Source organism: Pseudopodoces humilis, chromosome 7 (genome assembly GCF_049639895.1).
Source record: "Pseudopodoces humilis isolate 2021_Gansu_Grassland_sample_001 chromosome 7, ASM4963989v1, whole genome shotgun sequence".
NCBI lineage: Eukaryota > Metazoa > Chordata > Aves > Passeriformes > Paridae > Pseudopodoces > Pseudopodoces humilis.
Window position 1 is genome coordinate 37,765,472 of NC_142206.1, and position 21,603 is coordinate 37,787,074.

Here is a 21,603-nt window from a genome sequence, read left to right on the forward strand (position 1 = left end):
ATCCATTAACAGTAACTTCCCTGCTCTAAGCTCTTTCAAAAATGTTAGAGTAAAAGGACCCTTTCTTCAGCTGGTTCTTTACAGGCAGATAAATACACAGAGCAAGGCAACAAAGAATACCTTTACAACAAAAGCTTTCTAAGTGCACACAGTATTATTCGAAGTTTCACAGCATTAAGTTTCCAGACCTGTTCCAAAGGATAGCTCATTTCCACTGAATGAGTGTTAGCTTGTCAGCTAAAGTTTATATAGATATAAAATACACAAGGCAGTACTAATGGAGCAACACTACACCACTTTTGAAAGCACGTATTATGTTAGAGAGAGCACAGAAATCCCAAGAGCACCCAAGTTACATCAAACAAACTCAATCCTATCCCATTTCCTACATGAAATTCAGAAAAGCAATTCCCACAAGTTCATTTTATGCAGACCATTTATAATAAGTTCCTTTGACAGACCACCCACTGCTATTTCCTCAAAGATGATTCTCAGTGCTGTTTTACAGTTCTCCAGAAAAGGCTCCATATGGTGTAACACCATTGTTTGAGAATTACTCTTCTGTGTGGCATCAGCATAAATTCCAGCCCTCTTTCATCCCATCACCCCAAGGTTAAACTTAACTCAACTGTAGCCAACAAACATGTTCCTGCAGCATTAGAAGTACAGTCATCACAGCAATATCTGAATTCAACAGAGGTAAGAGTATTGATTTTCAAAACTAAAAGCTCAGTTACTCCAAACAGAAGTTGCCATCCATGCTTTCAAATAAAAGCTTTACCTACTCATTATTTAACTTCAGAGAAAGGCAACAAATCAGAACTAGGGAATCACTTTTTGAAAATATGTTTATTTTTACTGCTTCCACTTATTAAAAAAAAAAAAAAAAGTAGTACAGTTTTGAAGATTAAAGCCCAGCAAATCCATTCATGAACAGACTGCCATATTGCTTTTGATTAATTTCCCATATCACAAACAAAATCATGCAGATGACAACCTGTGTTTCAACCCCAGGCATTTCCACAGAAAAAAATAAAACCCCCACAGTGATTGAAAATAAGAAACCCTAAAAATATTAGAGAAAGGAGAAGGCCACTGTTCTAGTTTAATTCTTCCGTACTGGATGAAGATGCAGAAGAAAAAAAAAAAAAAAAAGATTGCATTTGGCCAACTGAGATGGTAAGTCAGTACAGTACAAATGGTACAAAGAAAAGTAAGTTTGTACAGTACAAACATACAAACGAGACTTCTAAGAGATTTCTTAAGGTTTTCAAATTACATTGTGAACTCTTAACGACCTGTAATCTTAGAGGGAAAACTAATAACCAGCCAAACAAACAAGTTTCACAGGAGGTCAGATCTGCATTATTATGTTCTACCTGCACCTTCAGATAAAGGCAACTTAACTGTGTGCATCAAAGGTTGTTCCTAAGTTCCAGGGACAACCTATGTAAATAAAATTCCACAGTTAGTAAGCTCTTCAGTCCTTGTTCTGAAGACACTCAAAGGACAACAATTACAACCTCCTCTCTCTTTTATCCGACGTTCTTAGTGAAGTAGCTGTATACCTAAAGACAAAAGCTTTATAGTGGCCAGAATTTGGCCTGATAGAATACTAGAACGACTTTTTAAATTTCTGGCCATAAATTGGAACATAAAATGAACTGAATTGAACATCTGACTATGGTGTGCATGATAAAACATTACACCAACACAGCGTTTCTCAGATTTTTGTATTTTTAGTAATATACTATATATTATATACATACAGTCACTTCAACAACCACCAAGTCAAGGGAACCTAAGCAACCCAGAAGCTGCTCTCCTACCTTGCTCACAGTTGGTCTTTCTCAAGATACTAAGTGACAGGGGTAATCAGTCTGACTAAATTATACTAGGTTAGCTAATTTGTTGCTTAAGTGAGGCAGGCAGGTTAAAGACAGATGGATACAGCAGTCAGAAGAGAAACTAAGGCCAGAAACAGGAAGGCAGAGAAAAAGGTCTTCTCAGTAAGAAACGTAATTGTGGCATCCTGTCCCAACAACAGATCTTCTTTTCAATAGTTTATTATGCAGTTTATTATGTGTCTGCAATGTAAATGCCCCATTGTTATCTACGGGAGAGCCCCCCGAGCCTGAAGGGAGAAGCGAGGACAGGACTGCATTACCCGAGCCCTAGACCGCGGCTGGCGATGGCACCTGGAGATCCCCAGGGCTGGTCAGCCTGGGCAGGACCGGCCCCGCCAGGCGTGTGCAGCTGGAGGGGGCCGCAGGGAGCGAACATCCATCTCCGGCCACAAACCCCTGCCAAGCTATTCCAGCGACAGCATGAAATAACTGTCCTTCCAAAACTTGGGTGACAGAATAATGAAGAGCACACGCAACACAGACGCCGATATCAGCGGGAGGCTGTGCCAGGAGCAGATCCTGGCGGGCGGACGGACGGACGGACAGCCAGCCCGGACGCTCGCCACCCATCATCCCGCCTCCCTCCGACACCCACGCGGCGGGCTCGGGCCAGCAGCGCCCGGAGGCCCCCGAAGAGGGGCTGACCCCGTTTCCCCCACGCCCAGCCCCAGGCGCCGGGGTCCCGACGCCTCCCCGCGGCACTTACACCTCGGTCCTCCTCCGAGAGGAAATCTGGGCCGTCGTCCAAGCCTTCCTGCTTGGGGGCGAGGCGGCGGCGCGGGCAGGGGGCACGGAGGGGCACGGCCGGCGGCAGGGAGGGTGAGGGGAGACAAAGCGCACAGGTTAGCGAGTGCCCGGCCGCGCCCCCCGCCCCGCCCCGCCTCGGCCCGGCTCCACGGCCGCCCCGGACCCACCATCATGGCTGCTCGCGGCGCTCTGCGCCCGCCGGAGCCGCGGCCGGGCGGGGCTGCGGTGCGTGGGGCGGGCCGGGGCGGGGCGGCGGCGGCGAGCGGCGCCTCTCGCGAGGGAGCGGCCGCTGAGGGGAAGGAGGTGGAGGGAAGGGAGGGCGCCGGGCGGCGCTTCGGCGGCGGCTGCGGGCGAGGCGGGGGAGCGGGGCTGGCCCCGGGCAGGGCGGTGGATGCCTGTGTCGCAGCCGGCCGTGCGCTGTTACGGTCGGCCATACCGGCACGCGGGTGGTGAGGGCGCTGGGCCTGCCCCGTTTGCGGGGCGGCCGCTTTGCTCGGTGGAAGGCGGTGAAAGCTGCCGCGGGCAGCGCCGAGCCCCGCAACGCCGAGCTCCGCACGCCAGTGCCTCCGCGCTGCTCTGCGCTGCTCCCCGGCGTGCGCGCGGGAGACGGACTTCGTACGTTTGTACGAGCCGGGGCGTGAAACCGTGCAACGACAGCGCGAGAAATGAAGAGGCTTCGATTCGTTGGGTAGTTAGGTGATTTACGATTGACAGCTGCCTATTTCACACTAAGGAGTGGAGCTTTTAAATGCCCCTTCGTCTAATGACAGGGGAAAGGTCAGCATTCGCACACTAAGGCGGGTGTAAGCGTGGATGGAGTCTATGCCTGAGACTGCATTTTTGTGTGAAACAGAACGGCCAAGAAACAGCCTCAGGGTGGGGCTTCACGATCAGCATACTCCCTCCCATCTCGGTGTTGCCGAGGGATGCGGGCAGGTGTGGACATCAGCACTCCTGTGGGCCTGCACTGACATACAGGAGGGCGCCAGCCCACCCGCAAATTAAGACTGTAACAAATTCGTGGTTTCCACCCTAGCTGGCTCCCTAGCCAAGTCCATAGTCAGTTACAAGCACTAGTGGGACAGGAGCACCGCTTGCCACAGCAGCACCGTGTTTTCAGGTGGAATAAGGCCATCAGGAAACTGCACCTTGAGACATTGTGTTCATGTATAGCCTCAAGATAAGTGAAGATAATGCTTTCTGAATTCTGCACTGCTTAGAAGGGTGCTGTAGGACTCAGAAAGGGAAATAATCTCTTAAAAATTGTTCTTAGTATCTCCGGAGAAAGGTATTTGAGTATGCATTTTGTAAATAATTTTAAAAGCTGTTCTTTAAGCAATCTTCACATATGCAGCTTGTTTCTGTTTTGATACAGACATGTGCAACATCATCCAAAATATTGACTTACTACTGTGGTCATGAGAAATAAAAATATTTTATAAAGTATGGAGAAAGAGTATGTGACCCCCGGTGAAGCACCAACTTTGTCATTCTGAAGAGGTAAACAAAGTCACACAGGAAACTGATTTCTGGGGGTTCACCTGCATTAGTATCCTGTTCTGTGCATGGTCTGGGTTCAGTATTGTATACCATTCCACTCAGCAAACATCTATTTTTATGGAAAAAAAAAATTGAGACAGATTGAGTTTTCTTTTTTTATATGTATTATTTACTGCTGATACATTTTATCAGAACCAAAGAATCCAGGCCAAAAAGTTGAAGAAGTGCTTCATGAGGAATAATGACATAATTTTTTTCTTATAGGGGAGAGCTAAGTAGATCAGCTGGCTAGTATGAATCTCACAGGAAGACCATCTCAGGTTTGTCTGTAAAATAATAAAATTATATAGCTTTCCAGTGTGGCTCTGGGAGCAGTCTGGTCAAGTTTTGGATGGCACAGAGGCTCATAAGGGACCTGGTCTAGTGAAAAGTGTCCCTGTCCACAGCAGAAATGTTCAAACTAGGTGATCTTTAGCCCATTCTATGATTCTGTGATATTCCAAAACAGCAGCAGTGTTATGTTGATACCAATGTTGATACCAAAAGTATTAATCTTTCATCCTGCCCTGATCAACTTATCCCAGGTCCATCTCTTGCCCTACTTTTCTCCCCATGCTCCTCCCCTCTGGCAGAGCAGTGCATGCTGCCTGCTGTTTCTGCTTCAGCAGCTGAAACAGATCATATCTGCCATGGGGACACCCTGGCTAGGAAGTGGGAGAAGAGTATTACCTCTTCTCACTGCCCTTCTGTCAATAAACCTGCTCTGCAGCTCTAGGAGCAGTTTCCTTTGACAGCTGAGCTCACCCTACCTAACAAATTTCCATCTTGGCTGTTTGCACACTCTTTTCTATGTCTGGATAATAATAATAAATCAAGTCAATGAACTAAATATAACCCAGGAAGAATGAAATTACAAGTTGTAACTGAGACAATCTGACAGTCCTTTGGTATGACTGCATTCCTACCCTCATGCACACACCTGGCTGTCTACACCAACTCTGGTCTTCAAGCAGGCACTCCTGTCAACCTATTTCACCAGCAGGAAAATTTCATGGGATAAAGGAGGGGGAAGCTCTTTTAACAGTGAGTTTCGCTGACTCTGATAAACTGTAGGGATGGCCCAAAGGAGAATGCAGTTCAAAACCAAAAGAAAGGAAAGTCTTGGGGCTTTCAAATGACATCTAGAGAACTTATTCCCTTTACTAGCAGCATCCTTCATTTGCTCCAGGACACACATTGACTCAGCTACTCATTTTTGGTCTCATTTTTCCTTCCTTTTTTCCTCATTTTTTTCTATTCAGGTGCCATGTTTTCTCAGTCTCATTATCAGCTGCTAAACCCGTGAGGCAAGGGTCAGCATTATCTGGAGTTTACAGAGCTGTAAATACAAAGAGGAACCTTTGTTCCGTGGATTCCGAGGATCCCATGCCAGTTAGGGGAATGCTGCGGAAACCCGTAGGTTTCCAGATTTTTAAAACACTACCACCTGCAAACACCCATAATGTCAGTAGATGGTGCTATATACATATTTTTCGGAATTCTTTTCGGCCGAGGTTTATCCAACCAATAACATTTCCTTTGTGTTTGAGCGTGTTATCCCTGGAAAAGCAGAAGCCATACAATTTAAGAAATATTCGGCTTTTATCAGAGAATCGCTGGGGAGACCTTAAGTCTTCCCACTCCATGGCATCATGTCATATAGTACTATCTGCACTGGATGACTCATCATGGAGTGATTCAATGAATGCAAGCATTTGATATAGGCAGGAACTGTAGTTCTGGTATTTCATTAGCTGATATGTATTTCTTTTCAAGTATGAGAAACTATTCTTCGTGCACTTTTTTCTTTTTGAGAAGTTTCTCGACTTCCCTTTCTAAACCTAATTACTCAGTTTCCTTCAAACTACATCAGGTACTTCACATGCTCATGTGAAGCTCAAATACAGCATCATCTTGCAGCCAAACTGTGGTCGTAAGGATGAGTTTTCCTGTATCTCAGTAACAGATTGATTTCTCCTTTTTTTTTTTTTTTTTTTTTCTTTGAGATGAAAATACTTTATTCCCTTACATAATTCATTTAACTTTTCTCTACTGATGCTAACTGAAACTGTATTAAGGAACCATATCATTAAAGCTTTATGGTGGGGCAATTTTCCTTTTTGTGACAGAGCAAATAATTACATTTTGTGAAATATTAATCAATATGTACTTTTTATTGCTGTGGAAAACTAGAGTTTTAAGTGTAATGTTCTCAGAAGGTTAAGGCTGAACAAGAAAAAGGCTTCTAAACCTTATTATAAAACCTGTCTAAAAAGCTCAGTTAGCAATAGAGGCTTTTTACCTGTTATAGAGATAGATCATTTTACAGCAAAAAATTACTATCAAACTAATCATATTTCCTTAGAACCGCAAAGAAGATGTGACATGTAGGACGAAAAGAACAGACAGGGAAAATTGTATAATATTATACAGAAGAAAGAGAAACATAGCTTAGTACCGCTCAGTAACTTCTAGATACCCAGAGGAATAGTAATTTCCATAAGAAAAGAAAAAAAATTCTGTTTCTCAATGTGGAATAGTCTTCTGTGAATTCCAAAGAATAATGGGGACATATGCAAATAATAAGGATGTGTAGGTTTCTATTCAGACTGCAGGGACCCAGAAAAGGCTTGCTCTGAAGTTTTAAAAATCCTGGCCTCCTTGTGCAAGATGTGGACTGTATGTATGCAGGTATATTGTAGTTCAATTTATCACACTTCTTCCCTAGGAAAGAATCAAATTCTTTCTTTTTAAAATTCATTTACGTGGTATTATAGACACTGTCTTTGTCTGCCATGAATGACTTAATATCCATATAAAGCTACACTGATGCAGAAAGTTGAATCTATCTAAAGCCTCATTTTTCACCAGTGCCATGAACTAACACCAAGAAGCTGTAAGGGGAAGAATATATTGTGCAGTACACACTGTTAAAATTCACTTATTCTGAGCTCTGACCATATTGACAGTTTTTTTCTTCTTTGGATTGCATGCTGTTATCAACTTAATCATCATATTTCTGTAACAGATTGTAGGTGATCACTGATCTGCACAAGTTCTTCATTACAAATGGATGCAAAAGGAGACTCCATCTCTCATAGCTCCTATAGGATTTTCTAGGAATGAGCCTATAAAGAAGTTCTCCCCTCCCTGGTTCACTGAGATACATAGAAACGTTTAGAAAACAAGTCACAGACTGATCAGCATTTCAGCTGTCTCCTCTGGATTTAAAGCAATTGAACTCATCCCTTTTCCTAAACTACAGTCTCTTCTTTATAAACCAGTTGAAACATGGAGTACTTCAGAGAACAATCTGAGAGACTACTTTTTGATCATTCTTCCCAATTCTTAATGCCTTTTTTTAAGAGAAAGCCAAAATTTCCTGCCTCGCCTTTGCTCCAGACTAAGGGTTTTACTTGTACCAAGTACAGCATAAAATTCTTTAATTCTTTACTGTAACAAAATTTATTATTACAACAGAAAAATAAAAACATTTTCAGTGATATGACAGCTGAAAACAGGGAGATTGTTTTCCCATGTTGATTATCAGATTTTTAATTTTAGAGCTGCCTGGTTTAATCCATGTGCTGTGAAGGGCAATAAAAATGCTTTGGGATATCAGCCTCACAGTAGTCTTAACTCTGTCAGTCAGTAACTGCAATGGTAAGAGTGTTATGGGAGACTTCTCCAAAGCAGTGTTATTACTCTTTTTGTGTCAGATGTTGAGGTGGGTTTAATGTAAAAGTGCCAGAAGTCCATTTACAGTAGTGCTTGTCACAGCTAGGAAACAGTAAAATAGAAGAAAACCCTCAGTATAAATAAGGCCTTGTTGATGAAAGTGCAACCAAGAAGGACAAAAAGCAGATTTGCTAAGACTGACCTCATACACACCATTCCTCAAAGGCCAGCTCTGCCCCAGCAGGGCAGCACCAGGCAGGGAAGACAAAGCAGCTCTTGTCATGTCTTGTCACTGGTACAATAGTGGGTATCAGGAAGGGCTGCACAGTGCTGCTTATTTTGTCAGAACAGACTGAATGACACTTTCTGGCTAACTCAGTATATATCAGCATTGTTTGGGACTACTAGTCTTTTGCTCCCTGTTATCATATTTCCTTTTATCCTAATACTTTTTGTTTTTCTCCTTGATAATTTCCCCCTTTTTTTAATATTTAGCATTTTTCCTTCCTAATATCTTATTCTCTTTCCAATCTGTCTCTTCCTTTCTCTTCATTGGATCACCCCATTCTATACCCCAATTTCTTTTGGTCTTGACTGAGGGCAGTAGTCTGTTCTCTCTTGTTTATTGCAAAACTACTACTTTCCCCTCACTCCCAAACCTTTAGATCCTCTGTGTAGTCAGCTGATTCCATTTTTGTCTCTTCTTAATCTCTGTCTTAGATTCAGCCTTCTGTTCTCCTATTCTGCTCCTCGCTGGCTTCTTGGTCACTGTTTTTTGCTGTTGCATTCTTGAAAGCGACACTCTTCTTAGTTCTCCCCTGAAAACCTTGGATGTCTCCCAGTATTTCAAGATAAAAAATGAGGGATGGGACCACCATGCTATTTAAGATGATTTATTGCTCAAGTAAGCCCGATAAGATATCAGTCTCAAAGGCATGAGATTTGGAGAGGAGCAACAAGTCAGCCATAGCCTAAAGGTAGTCACGGGTTTCTTCTTCACACAGCAATATATAACATTTTGGTCCAATAGACAGTTAACACAAAATTTGTTTCTACTTAATAACCTATCACCTTTGCCTAATTTTGCTGCACTGCATCTGTCTCTTAGCCACTAAGCTGACAAGGTCACATACTCATACACACACCTCTATTATAGCTTCTAGATCCCTAGCCTACTCTATAAGTCACATTATTACAGCTCAAACCTCACACTATTTTACCTAATATAATTTCTTACTTACTCAAGACATATTCTTACTTATAACTATAGGAACATAAGTTTATAATTTTTCTACCTAATGTTTGTGTACCTTTATCATTACATTAATCCGAGTTCATTCCAAGGCCACAGATTGAACCCTTCAGCATCTGTGGAATTTTCCATTTTTCCATTTCCCACACCAGTGCTTCCTCTGAATGCCAGCAGTAGTAGGGCATCACTTGCAGTGTGAGAGGATATGATGACCACTAACATGTTCTGCTTGAGGCAACATTCACAAGCCAGCCAAACACTGTGTATTCTTTGTCTTCCTGCACATATCAGATAAGCCTTACCTGGCCAGCATTCTAAAGATTTTCTGACCAAAGTGGTCTCATTCAAAATTATCAAAGATAAGTCAAGAAAAAAACCCAAGCATGCTACTTCTGAAATGTTTACTAGAGAAAAATCTTAGTTCAATAGATGCCATCAAGCAGCATTAAACCAAGAATCATCTGATGCATTATTTAATGGCCAGGAACAGCTCTTCAAATTTGGTGATATCTGACTCAAAAGCAAAGTTGCTTCCATCTCCAGGTAAATCTGTTGTGACATTCAAATTACAGCACAGCTGCATGGGAGTAGCCACCCTAAGACACATCCTATGTTTCATTTATGGTCTCAAACTCCTGCATCCAAATGTGTTCCTTTCTATGTAGTATCTGCAGAGCCAGAGTCATTAGGACTTGTGGGGTAGTCAGAAAAGAAAAAATTGGTCCACATAGACATTGGCTGGCCAACCTTCTTGATTCTGACTTAACAGCTACGGAGATGCAGATGCCTGTTAATTTTAAATTGTGTTGGACAGCCAGTTGCAGAAAGAGGCATGGGTTAAAGTGCAGCCACAGAAAGCACTCACTGTTTAGCTTCACCGTAGTTTTACTTCCAGCTGTCTGCTTTTGAGTTAACATCTCCTGAGACAGCTTGACTCAACTGATGGTGCCCACTGCAAGCAGCCAAGATGTGCAGATTGATGATAATAGCTGCACTGAGTAACTGATTTCCACAGGGCGACCACCAGCACTCAAGCTGCAGCCCATGCTTCCAGACAGGCCGGTTCTCTCGATCTGGAGATGCTGAATGTAAAACAACCAAGGGTGCAGTTTGGATTAAGCTCGTTGTCATCACTGAACTCCAGCTGGCAACTAAGTACCACACAGATGCTCACTCACCCCAGTGGGACCAGGAGGAGAATCAGAAAAAGGTAAAACCACAGGGTTGAGTGTGCTGGTTTCGCATTAATTGACATTTGGCGAGAAGGGAAGAAGTCATCCATGGAAATAAATTTTTTCTGAGAGAAGCTGCTAAGAGCTTCCTCTGTGCCCGGCAAAAACCAATAGCTGGCTAGGTCTAAGAATTGACATCCTATTAAACCATTTAGAAGCTGGGTCCGCCTCTGTGAATTCCACATTTTAAAGATGGGCAAGCCAGGGAAATCTCTCTCTTGCTTCTGGCTGTGAAGAGGTAACGGGGCCCGGAGGCCGCAGGGGCCGAGGCAGGGCCGGGCCGGGCCGCTCCCGCCCCGCTGACACCGAGCCCTGCCCCGCCCCGTGGGGCCCGCCAGGCCCCGGGAGCAGCTCCGGGCCGGGTCTTCCCCCATCAGCGCGGCCAGGCCGAGCCGCGGCTCAGCTGAAAATCCTGCTGCTCCCAGATTTTCACCAGAAACTGCCGGAGATCCTAGAGTCACCCCAGCGCGGCCCCGAAGAACTTTCATCGAATGCAGCTTCAGCTGCAGCCCGGTAAAGATCGTATGACTAGCCGTAGGCCTGGCGAGATAATAACACTTTCACTTCACAGATTAAACTAGCAAAACATTGATCCTCTCTCGAGTGAGAGAAAAGGACAGAGTGAAGACACGTAGAGAAACAACAGGAAGACACCAGGGAAAGGAGTGAAGTCTCAGATGGGAGGAGAATGAGGAGATACCTTAGTCTTGGCTGGAATTCTTTTGGTAAGGCCATGGAGGTGGACTGTGATGCACTAGAATATCCCCTTTAATTCATTAAAAAGTATGGGGGGATGGAGTGTTCAAACTGTAGATGTCAGCAGAGGCATCCATAATGAAGCAAAGCAGATATTGAAGTTGCTGTGATCCCATGAGAAGCTTGAACAGAGAGAGGAGAGTGAAGAAGACCCTTTGTCCCCAGGGAGAGAAGAAGACCTCTTTTCCCAGAGATGAAGATGATCCCAGAGATAGATGAAGAGAACCTTTGCTTTTGAACAGCTCATCCTTAAAATAGTACCCATAAGTTGACATGGCCCATGAATGCAGCTGTGGGAAGGCTGTGAAAGATGGGAGAAACTTCACGACTGCAAATTTTCTGGGCGGCTGCTATTTGTGGAAATTAAAAGCCACGAAAGAACTGTTTCTTGTGGAGAAGTCTCCATGGCCTGGTGAGAGAAACTCCTCTCCCTACAAAAACTGATGAAAGACTAATATAGAGGTGTTAACTGATAGAAAATCTCAGGTTTTGTCTCTACATTGTCAGTGGGGAAAGAAAAGAGGTTGTGGGGATAGGAAGAGAAGTGTTCTAAAGGTTTTGTTCTACTTCTTACTATTTTTATAGTTCTGTTAATAAAGTTTTCTTTATACCTTCTAAGTTTTGAGCCTGCTTTACCCTCCTAATTCATATCTCACAGCAGAAAATGAGTAAATAATTCTAGTAGGTGCATTGGTGATTTTAGCCACTGCTAAACCCACTACAGTAAAGATAAGAGCAATTTAATACTTGAAATTAAATAATAATAATAATAATAATAATAATAGTAATTATTGCAATGAAAAGGTAGATAACAGAAATAAATAGAACTCAAATTAAAAAAAAAAAAACAGTGATGCACTATATAATTGCTAACTACCCACTGGCCAATGCCCAACCCATCACCAAGCAGCACTCAGTGCCCTTCAAGTAACTCCTCCACTTTATATATCCTTTGTTCTTGTCTTTGGTTGGTCACCCTCACAGAGCTCTCCCTGGTTAAAAGATAAAGAAGAATCAGAAGTAGGATAAAAGTACACCACTTATGGATAAGTTATTCTAGACTTGTTTGATATATTTGTTTGATAAAATGATTTTGTATTCTTTACAAAGATAGATTCTAGACCTGATCTTGCTGTACTCCTAAAGGTATTTTTTATAATATTAATTAAGATGAGAATCAAGACTAACATATGAACTGTAAAGCATGTAAGAAACTGACTAAAGAGGAGTCTTCTGTCAGGAGAAAGGGGAATTACTAATAGAGTTTCCTAGATTCACTTTGGGAACAATCTTATTTAATCTTCTCGTTAATGATCTTGGCACAAAAAATAGTAAATGAGCAAGTGAAATCTGCTAAAACAAAAAACTGGAGGGTACTTCTGATAGAGGATTGAAGTCTCACACAGGAAGACCTTCACAACCTCGAGGACTGCAGTAACAGAAATAGGATGGAATTTTTAGGAAATAATGCAAAGTGATGATCATAATTGGTTAAAAGAAATTTCTGTAAGAGCAGAGGAGAAAAAATAATTAGATATACTAGTCATGTGGTATAATCAGACTTCTATGGAAGAAGGCAGAGGATCTTGTGATGCAGAGAAAGCAGTGCATTAGTATCTCCATAATCTGTAGTGTTAAAGCCTGGTCAAATGTGTCCAGAAAAGATAGATTCAGACTGGACCAGGTACCAAGAGGTGCTGCTAGAACAATGAAAGGGATGAAGAAGGAAATGTCTTGGTGTGAACATATAAAAGATAATATAACATCAGAAGATTAAAAAAAAGGAGGGGGGAAGGGAAGGCTATTCTGAATAAAGAACAATACAAGGACAAAACAAAATGCCCAAGAATATATTTTGGCTAGTATTAAAATAAGGCATCAATGCAGGATTCTGAAACATGGTCTCCATCATAGTACTAGAAAAAAAATAAATTAAGTTGCACTTGTTACATTTGAGGGAGTGGGAGGGGAGTGGGGAGGGAGTGTGGAGGAAGAGGGGAAATACGGATTGATTGCAAACAATAGCCAGTGATTGGAATGAAAGCCCGATCAGATGGGATCAGGTTCTCTATTCTCTGTCAGGCAGATTTGCATAAAAAAACAGTGTGCAAGCTTTCACATGTGCTGTATGGAGTCCTGACCTGTACCATGTCTGCAGGCATGGGGCTCTGTGGTGAGACTGGCTGACATTTCGGGTGCTGTGGAACTCCATACAGCTGGAATATGGGTACCTTGGTGAACTTGTGTACCTTTGGCTGTATGGAGTCCTATACTTCAGCAATGCACAAGACCAAGCAATTCCCATGTGAGAAGTGAACCAAGCAGCTTTGACCTGTTCAGTGAGTCCACTCTGCCAGCCTGGCAACATGTGGAGTGCTGAATTTACAGCAGTAACTGATTTTTATAGCAGTAACTTAGAGGGATGCCTATCTCACTTTCCAGATTGTGAGTACATGGAAATATTTCTTGGCATCTCATCATTGGAGCTTAGGCTGAGAAAAATACATTTACCTCTGATCAAAGACAGTGATCAGGAGATGATTCCTGAAGGAATTAAATTAAACTCATGGTGATGTTATGCCATCAAAACAAATAAAGAATTGTTCTGACAACTGAATCTGATTCTTCAAAAAAAAAACCTACCCGGCTTAAAAAAGAGAAGTACAAAACAAACAAATAACATGAGTAAGGCATGTGTTAGATGTGGAGATGTTCATGTTATGGTCTCTAAGAGCTGAATCTACAAAGTGCAAAGTGAGTTAGATATGATGATGTATATGACACAGACATCACTGGGTCTGATTTCTAGATGTCTGCTCCGTAATCACTAATAAACATAGAATATCTGTATAGAGGCAGAACCCAGGCAAACAAGACCCTGACCAGTAACCAGTGTCCTTCAAGGTCCAAAGTTATGCTGCATTCAGTGTGAGGGTGTGTTAAAGCACTGATTTGTACCTTGGCAGTATCAAAGGGTAAGTCTTGGCCAACAGACCAGGCTTTCACACAGGAGCACCAGTAAAACCCCTACCCTGCAGTGCAAACAGAGACTGGAGTTCTCAGACCCAGTTAGGGCACTAACATGTGAATTAGAACTATAACTAGTCACAAGAGAGATTAATTCATGTTTCTTCCATAATGGGTAGATTTCCTAATGTTTTTTCTTACAGTTTTGTATAAAAAATGGAGGGAGCTCACCCATTTATTAATTAATATGGCAGTAAGACTGGGCTGTGCATTGTTTCTGCTGAATCTAGTGCTCTCAGTTTGTGCTAGTCACATTTAAAGTACCCTGACTACACCGGGCCACTGGGGAGACTGGGACAGGAGAGTCCAGATTCTGCCTTACAAATGGCCCCTGATGTTAATACTGTTTTCTGAACTTAAATTCACAAAAATTAGGAGTGCTTCTGTGGGTATGCAAAGAAAACAGAGATAGTACATAGGTGCTGATCCAGAAAAGGCCATAATAGATATGAATGGCCACATGACAATAGCATTTATCATCGCTTTTGATACATTGAAAAAGTGAGTGCTATCAGGTTTAACTAATAACACATATTTAGAATAACCTTTTGATTAAAAGAACCATGCCTGCATTTCTTGTATATATTGAGACCCATCACTTTTCAATCTGGATTCTTTGATTTTGTTGCTTAAAACTGCAAATCTGCGTTGCATGCTCTGAAATATGCAAAATGCTGGTGAAGTGTTTGGCTTCATCTATTGTACACCCAGTGCATTTCCCTGCTGCCATTAGTATCATACCATAGTCTTCTAATGATTCCAGACAGTAATGAACTTCTAATAGGCATTTCTAACTTCTGCTGATTTGAATGGACCTACACCTAATAGTGCTTGGATTACATCAATCCTGACAAAAACTCCCTCCAACTTAATTTATTTTTAGCATATACATGCACTGGTTGAATTCCAAACACACCAAGTGAGCTATTTTGCCTATTATTTTTGTTTTCTAACAAGTCGATAGTAAATTCATAATTTACTTTCCCACTTAAAACACCACTAGATACAATTCATCTGGAATGCTAACAGGAAAATGAAGCTGAAAAAACAAAGTTTTTCTCACTAATTAAGTGAACAAAGCAAAACCCAAACTCTATAGAAGTGCTGGCCCTTAGATATTCAAGGCTCAGTGACTGTGCTGTACAAGGAGCATGCTTGCCTACACCCTTCAGAACACTATGGCATGGCAGGATTCCCAGCCTCTGAAAACTTGTAGTCACAACTTCAGAATCTGAGGAATTCAGTCAATTCATATTGTGGATCTTCACAGGGGAAGGGTGGTCAGAACACTGTTGAAAGGAGTGAAGGGAGGAAGCAAGAGCTAGAGTCAGGCATACATATCTGATGTAGTGTAACTCTGAATTTTACCTTAAATTAAAAACCAAAATGCTTTTACATGTCTTGTGCTGCATGATCAGCAGCTGAGAGTTGATGGACTGAATTTCACTGCTGCTCTACAGGAGTCAGAGTGCTGAGGAATACACAGTTTAAAGTATGTGCATAAGAAGAAGCTAAGATGCCAGTGATCATTGGGCTTTCCAGATTTTTGCCCTAGGTTTGCCAGCTAAGACACAACATGATGATGTCAGAATCATTCATTACTTATCAGAGACCCAAATATCTGACAGTTTTGATCTTTGTTAAGTACATTGTGAGTATACACATCAGCTGTGTGATATATGCACAGAGAATGTTCAATTCTCCCTGGAAGTGCTGGATTTACTGTACAGGATATACATAACACAGGAGCCCAGCATCACCTGGAAATACACTGAGCAACATGCAGGAGCATGGTGGCTGTCGTGAATCATAAAATCATCTATAAAATCATAGAATCATTGAATATACTGAGTTGGAAGGGATTAAAATCACTTATTCCCGCTGTTAACTCAGCAATGTCAAGTCCACCACTAAACCATTAAACCACATCCCCAAGTACCAAATCTACATGCCGTTCAAATTCCTCCAGGGATGGTGACCCCACCACTCCCCTGGGCAGTGTGTTCAAATGCTTGACAACCCTTTTGGGGAAGAAAGTTTTCGTGATGTCCAATCTACACCTCCCCTTGTGCAATCTGAAAGAGTCATTTCCTCTAGCCCTGTCACGTGGGAGAAGAGACCCACCCCCACCTGGCTGCAAACTCCTCCTTCAGGGAGTTGTAGAGAGTGATAATGTCTCCCCTGAGCCTCCTTTTCTCCAGGCTGAACAATCCCAGCTCCCTCAGCAGCTCCCCATCAGACTTGTGCTCCAGACCCTTCCCCAGCTCCACTGCCAGTCTCTGGACACGCTCCAGCACCTCAATGAATACTAAGTTTAGCTCCTCCACGGACACCCTGCATACCAGGTGCTGACCAAAGCAATTCTCAGAAACATCTGAAATATTTCAGGCATTGTGCCTCCATAAACAAGCAAAAGAAAAAAACAAAAAAACACCAACAAAAACCAAAACAACAACAAACAAACAAACAAACAAAAAATAAAAAAAAAAAACAACACCACTTTTCCAAAGTAAGTGAGAAGTAGATTCACAAGTTCACTGCCTGATCAGGCAGAAATGAGAGGGAGCATTCAGCCCAGCATCTGCAGGAATTCCCCTCTTATCCCACTTGTGTCATAAGAACCTTCATTAGGTTGTCAAATAGCACCCTCAGATGGCTCTACTTCATATATCTCTTCATCAGATATTTTTTTATTTCTTTTTTAAGATCAGGAAAAGGAAATAAATTCTTACTGCAATGCTGTCAATTTCTAGTGCTTCTGACTGCAGAGAAAAGCCCAAGGAGATGAATAAGCCTAATACAAGGTTCCATAAAAGGAAGCAGATGAAAACTCTTAAAAGGTATTGTATTAATATAATTCTGATTATACAGAAGGTTACTTCAAGATATATTAAATCTATCATTTTAAACATGTAATAGTATGTTATTACTAATTCTTGCAGCAGTTTTCTATACATTTTTAAATACTGATATTTTCTTGATTTTTCCTAGGAAACAGTGCATTTGGCAATGAACCAGTGAGCCATGTAATTAACTTTGAGCTTCTGTGTTGATACACAGTTTTTTTCACACTATTTCTACAGCTTCAGTTTGCAATATATCATAAATTCATGCATCCTTAGCATTTCCTCACACTGTAAGTACTTAGCCACTTTCATGGAAGTTAACAGCTGAAATCAGATGCTTTAATGATTGCAAAAAAAAATGCGAGTTCATGCTTCTGGCATTGAGGAGAGCATAAAATAACCCAATATGGCAATTTTCCATCTAAATGGTGGAGTCTGGATTTCTGAGTTAAATCCAGTGGACAGAATGGAACTGTTCAAACATCTCAAGAGATTATTTCAAACTGCTTGACACTTTGGTAAACTGTAGTCAGGTTTACTCTTTGAATAATTTCTTCATAAGGATTCATGTTTTTAATAAAAGAAATTTATTAAATATTATTAAAAATAAAATAGATCAAAAGTGTTTTGGTTTGTGGGATTTTTTTTTCTTGTTTGCTCTCTGTTTATGATGAAGACTAAAGGACACTTCTAATATGAAGGAACGGGGATCAGAGGAAAATCAGAACTAGCAGGGGGCAAAAAAGTGATGAAAGGAAGTGAAACTGAGGTAAGTGAGGTAAATAGGAGGATTAGAGGAAGCAGGTGAGCAGTAACTCAGGGAGAATGCTTTGGGGGAGATAGGACACACAGCAAATCAAAGGCAGGGAAAAGGCTCGTGTTTGTCATTTTCATCTTCAGGGAAACAAAGACACAGAAGAACACTTACACCTGTTAAAAGGGAACTAAATGTTACTGTTTATGAAAATTACAAATTCTAATCTGAGAATATTTTTTATTCCTTTTGCATACAGCATGACCTGTAACTTTACTACCATTAAATTGATTTAATGTTGGTGATAACAGATACTGTGTTACCATAACAGCCTTTCTGTGCATTCTTTCATAATGTGCCCAGCAGATGGAAAAGCAAGCCTGATAACATTATAGGAATTCCCCCAAAAAAGATTAATGGAAGTGATTGCTTCTGTAACCTTCACTTTAATTTTCAGACCCATAAAAGATGTATTTCTTCAGAAATACATTTCTACTTTCAACTCCTTTTAAAAGACACAACAGATGTTTGTGAAAACATCAAAACATTGATTGCAGGCAGAAATATTCTCTATCTGGAGACTTCCAAGTTTATAATAATAGAAAATGATCTTGGACTAATAGCACAAAGTAGCTGGAATATTTATGTCTCTCAGATGCTGATGTAATGCTGATGAGATGGTGTATGATTATTTCAGGATTAAGCACTACAATAATAATCTCATTCCCACTGAGTGCTCCTAAAATACTCTCAGCAAACCCATTTGTCCCTCTTCCTTGACTGTGATCCCATCTCTGTAGAAAGAAATGGTTCCATAAAACTGGGTCAAGCAAACCGTTTACTCTTTCCTACAGAAAATGTATATGTTATGTATATGACACCTTCCTTGGATAACTATTTAATCCAGTATTAGGCTGAAACATGATGCAGTGTGGGGAAAGTGAGAACACCAAAACCAAAAAACTAACAAAAAGGAAACAATAGATCCTAGTGAGTAACTTCAGGAATAAAAAGTAAAGAGGAAAATATAAGCTTTTAAAAGTTATTAATTTTTTTCTCCCAAAATATGCTCTTTTGTAATTAAAAGATTTTATCTCATAGCTCAAAAAAGAAACTATGTGCATGTTCACATTAATACTGTAAAATGTGACTTACAAAAATCCTATATTCTTGTCCGTTAACCACTGAATGTCATCCAAACACTATTTTGAGAAGAAACTGAGAGGATCTGTATTTGCACACAATGTAAGATGCTGATGCAAAGAGAAGTAACTCCTCTCACATTTCCACAGTTTGCTATTACAGAATAAAAACTGGTTATTAATACCATTGCTAAAAAAAAACCTCAAAAAAACCAAACAAGGTAAAATCTTACCCTCACTATTTTCCACAGAAGACGGCTGTTAAATTAACATAAGATTCTGAATTACTATTAGTGTTAAATATATATTTATGTGTCATTGTTACTTTGTGCACAGAATAACTGGGGATAAACACAGAGACAGCCACATGCTTCTTGAATCTGGCGTGCACAAAGCAATTACTGGAAGTATCTCAACTTTGTATTTTCTCTTACCACAGCTCTTTTCTGGAGTTTTCCGAGACCATGCACAGGTCATTTGAGAAGGTCACATTTTGTACCTGCAGGTACAATACCTGAAAAAAGGTACAATAGCTGAAAGCAATTATGATGCCTGCCTGTAATTGCAGTGCTGCATTTTGGCTTTATGCTACACCATGGGATGAGACACATTCTTTTCTCCCTTCTGGTAATCAGGAAAAAAATGAAATTCACAGAAAAGATCCTTGACTGTATTACCCTAAGAAAAAAGTTGAAATATCAGTCTGTTCATTCTATTCAGAAATAGAAGGTGAAATACTTTAAATATTGACACCACAGTGACCTCAACATCTCCCAGGAGAGGGAATTCATCCAGATATGCAAGAAAGCAAAGCAAGATGCTCTAATATGAATGCTCCAACACTTCTTCCATCTTATCACAAAGACCTATGGCAGGTGTTCAGTCAGGACCTCCCTGGAAGACCACCTAACTTCAAGAGAATTGTCATCATTCTTGCAAAACTGAGACTAGTCCAATAAAACAAATAAATAAAATTGATTTATATTATTACTAAGTTTGATAATGACTTTTAAATGTTCCTCAAGCCATGTTGTGAGATTACATTGGCAGTGCTGAACACTAGGCAGTTTAAATTGTAATGGAGTTAAAGTGACTGAATTAAAATAATGAGATCAAAGCAATTACCAGAATTATCAAAAGGTTATATATCAAAATATAGCTTGTCCTGAAGATACTTCCAATCAGTGCACCTGTCGAACTAAATTGATAAAACTGGCTAAAGTCAAAGCCAGGTGTTTTTCTAAGGACAGTAAAAAGAAAAAATTAAAAAGTTATCACACCATCTTGTAAAGTCTTTATCTGAGCAAAATTAAAACATTCTTTCCTGTTTCCACAATTTTTTTGTGTTGAGCTATTCAACACAAACCTGAACGAGCTGACCTTTCATCAGAATAACCCAACAGTCAGAGATGGCATGCAGGGCCAAACGTGTTCAGTGGCCACGCAGGCTAATACCATGCATTTGTTTCCTATGGGTGTTCTACTAGATGCCTTTCTACTTTAGTCACACAGAATAAATATTGTTTAGGAATTCTGGTTACTTGGAAGGAGAGTTCTGGGAACTGAATTTGAAGTGTGGATACAGAGCAATAATGCAGCACTACAAAAGGATTTTGTCAAGCAGACGACTAAAAACCCTCAGGTGACAGATTCTGCATCAGCATATTCAGTGAAGAGCTAAAATTATGCTACTGCTGCTTAAAAGAATTTATGCAGGCAATAAATTCTGTGGACTGGGAAGTGTTTCATCTTTAAGTCATGCTTAAATAACAGGGCTAAGATTCAAAAACATGACCATGAATTATATTTGTCACTTGCAGTCACCTAATAAAGAACTACACCCGTTCATCTTCAGTCCCTGTGTGATAGCTTAATTGGTGTAATCAAAACCCACACATTTTTTAAGGATTGTTCAGATGCAGCTTAGGTGCGTCTCTCCATATGACATGGCTAACCAAGAGCACTGTTGTAGCAGGGTTTTTGTAGGAGTAAACCACATTTCACTGATAAAGAGCTGTGTGTTCACATTTCATTGCATGAAAGCATTGAGACAGTTGGTACTGTGGAATCAGTATGTTCAGGCAGAGCAAAAGATAACATAAGCCCAGTCATTACAGCTGCAAGCTTCTCCTGAAATTAAAAGGAAACAAATCCTCTGCTGTAACCCTTTCCCCCCCAACCAGATGTACAGGTCTCTATGAAAAACTGCTGCTTCTAAACCTTCTCTGCACCTTGTTTGCTACAAGCACATTCCATTTTCTGTTGAAACAGCCAAAATGGAAGAAAAGCTTAGCGCTCACATCAGCTTTAATAGAAGGTCACAGATGAAAGCAGTGCTGCCACTAAGAGGAAGCAGACATAAATAAGGCTCTCTAAACTGGTTCTCAAAATCAGATCTCTTTTTTCAAGCCAATGTACACCCCGCAGCTGTGCTCACCAGAGATTAACTGATGCTTTCAACTTTCTGCATAATAGAAAAGGTTCCAAGGAGCACAATATTACCGTGCTTAGTTTTTCTTAATCAAACTCCTACAATCACAAACAAGAGAGGGGGGAAATAGATACTAAAAGGTACAAGTGGAGATTGTCTGTAAACCTCCGCAGAAGACAGTGGGCAGATGGTAGGGATTTGCAGTGACACAGCTGTTTTTAAAAATAAAGAGGTGGAAGAGGAGAGGCATGATTACACACACATTTCTAAGCCTGTATACACAATAAAAATT

At 41.0% G+C, this 21,603-nt stretch overlaps 1 protein-coding gene across 2 annotated transcripts in view; it reads right to left on the reverse strand.

Annotated features, from left to right (window-relative positions):
• SNX6 (sorting nexin 6) overlaps positions 1-2,872 on the reverse strand; it is a 29,791-nt gene extending 26,919 nt beyond the window's left edge. The window contains exons 1-2 of one of the 2 annotated variants that reach the window (XM_005520302.3): positions 2,822-2,872; positions 2,614-2,661 (exon numbers count right to left, since the gene is read on the reverse strand). In XM_005520302.3, the coding sequence (XP_005520359.1) occupies positions 2,614-2,661; positions 2,822-2,827 (54 nt within the window). In that variant the 5' untranslated portion in view covers positions 2,828-2,872. Of the gene's footprint in view, positions 1-2,613; positions 2,665-2,821 lie in introns of both variants that reach the window. The other variant, XM_014249966.2, reaches the window with a different exon arrangement.
• Positions 2,873-21,603: the final 18,731 nt, after the last annotated feature.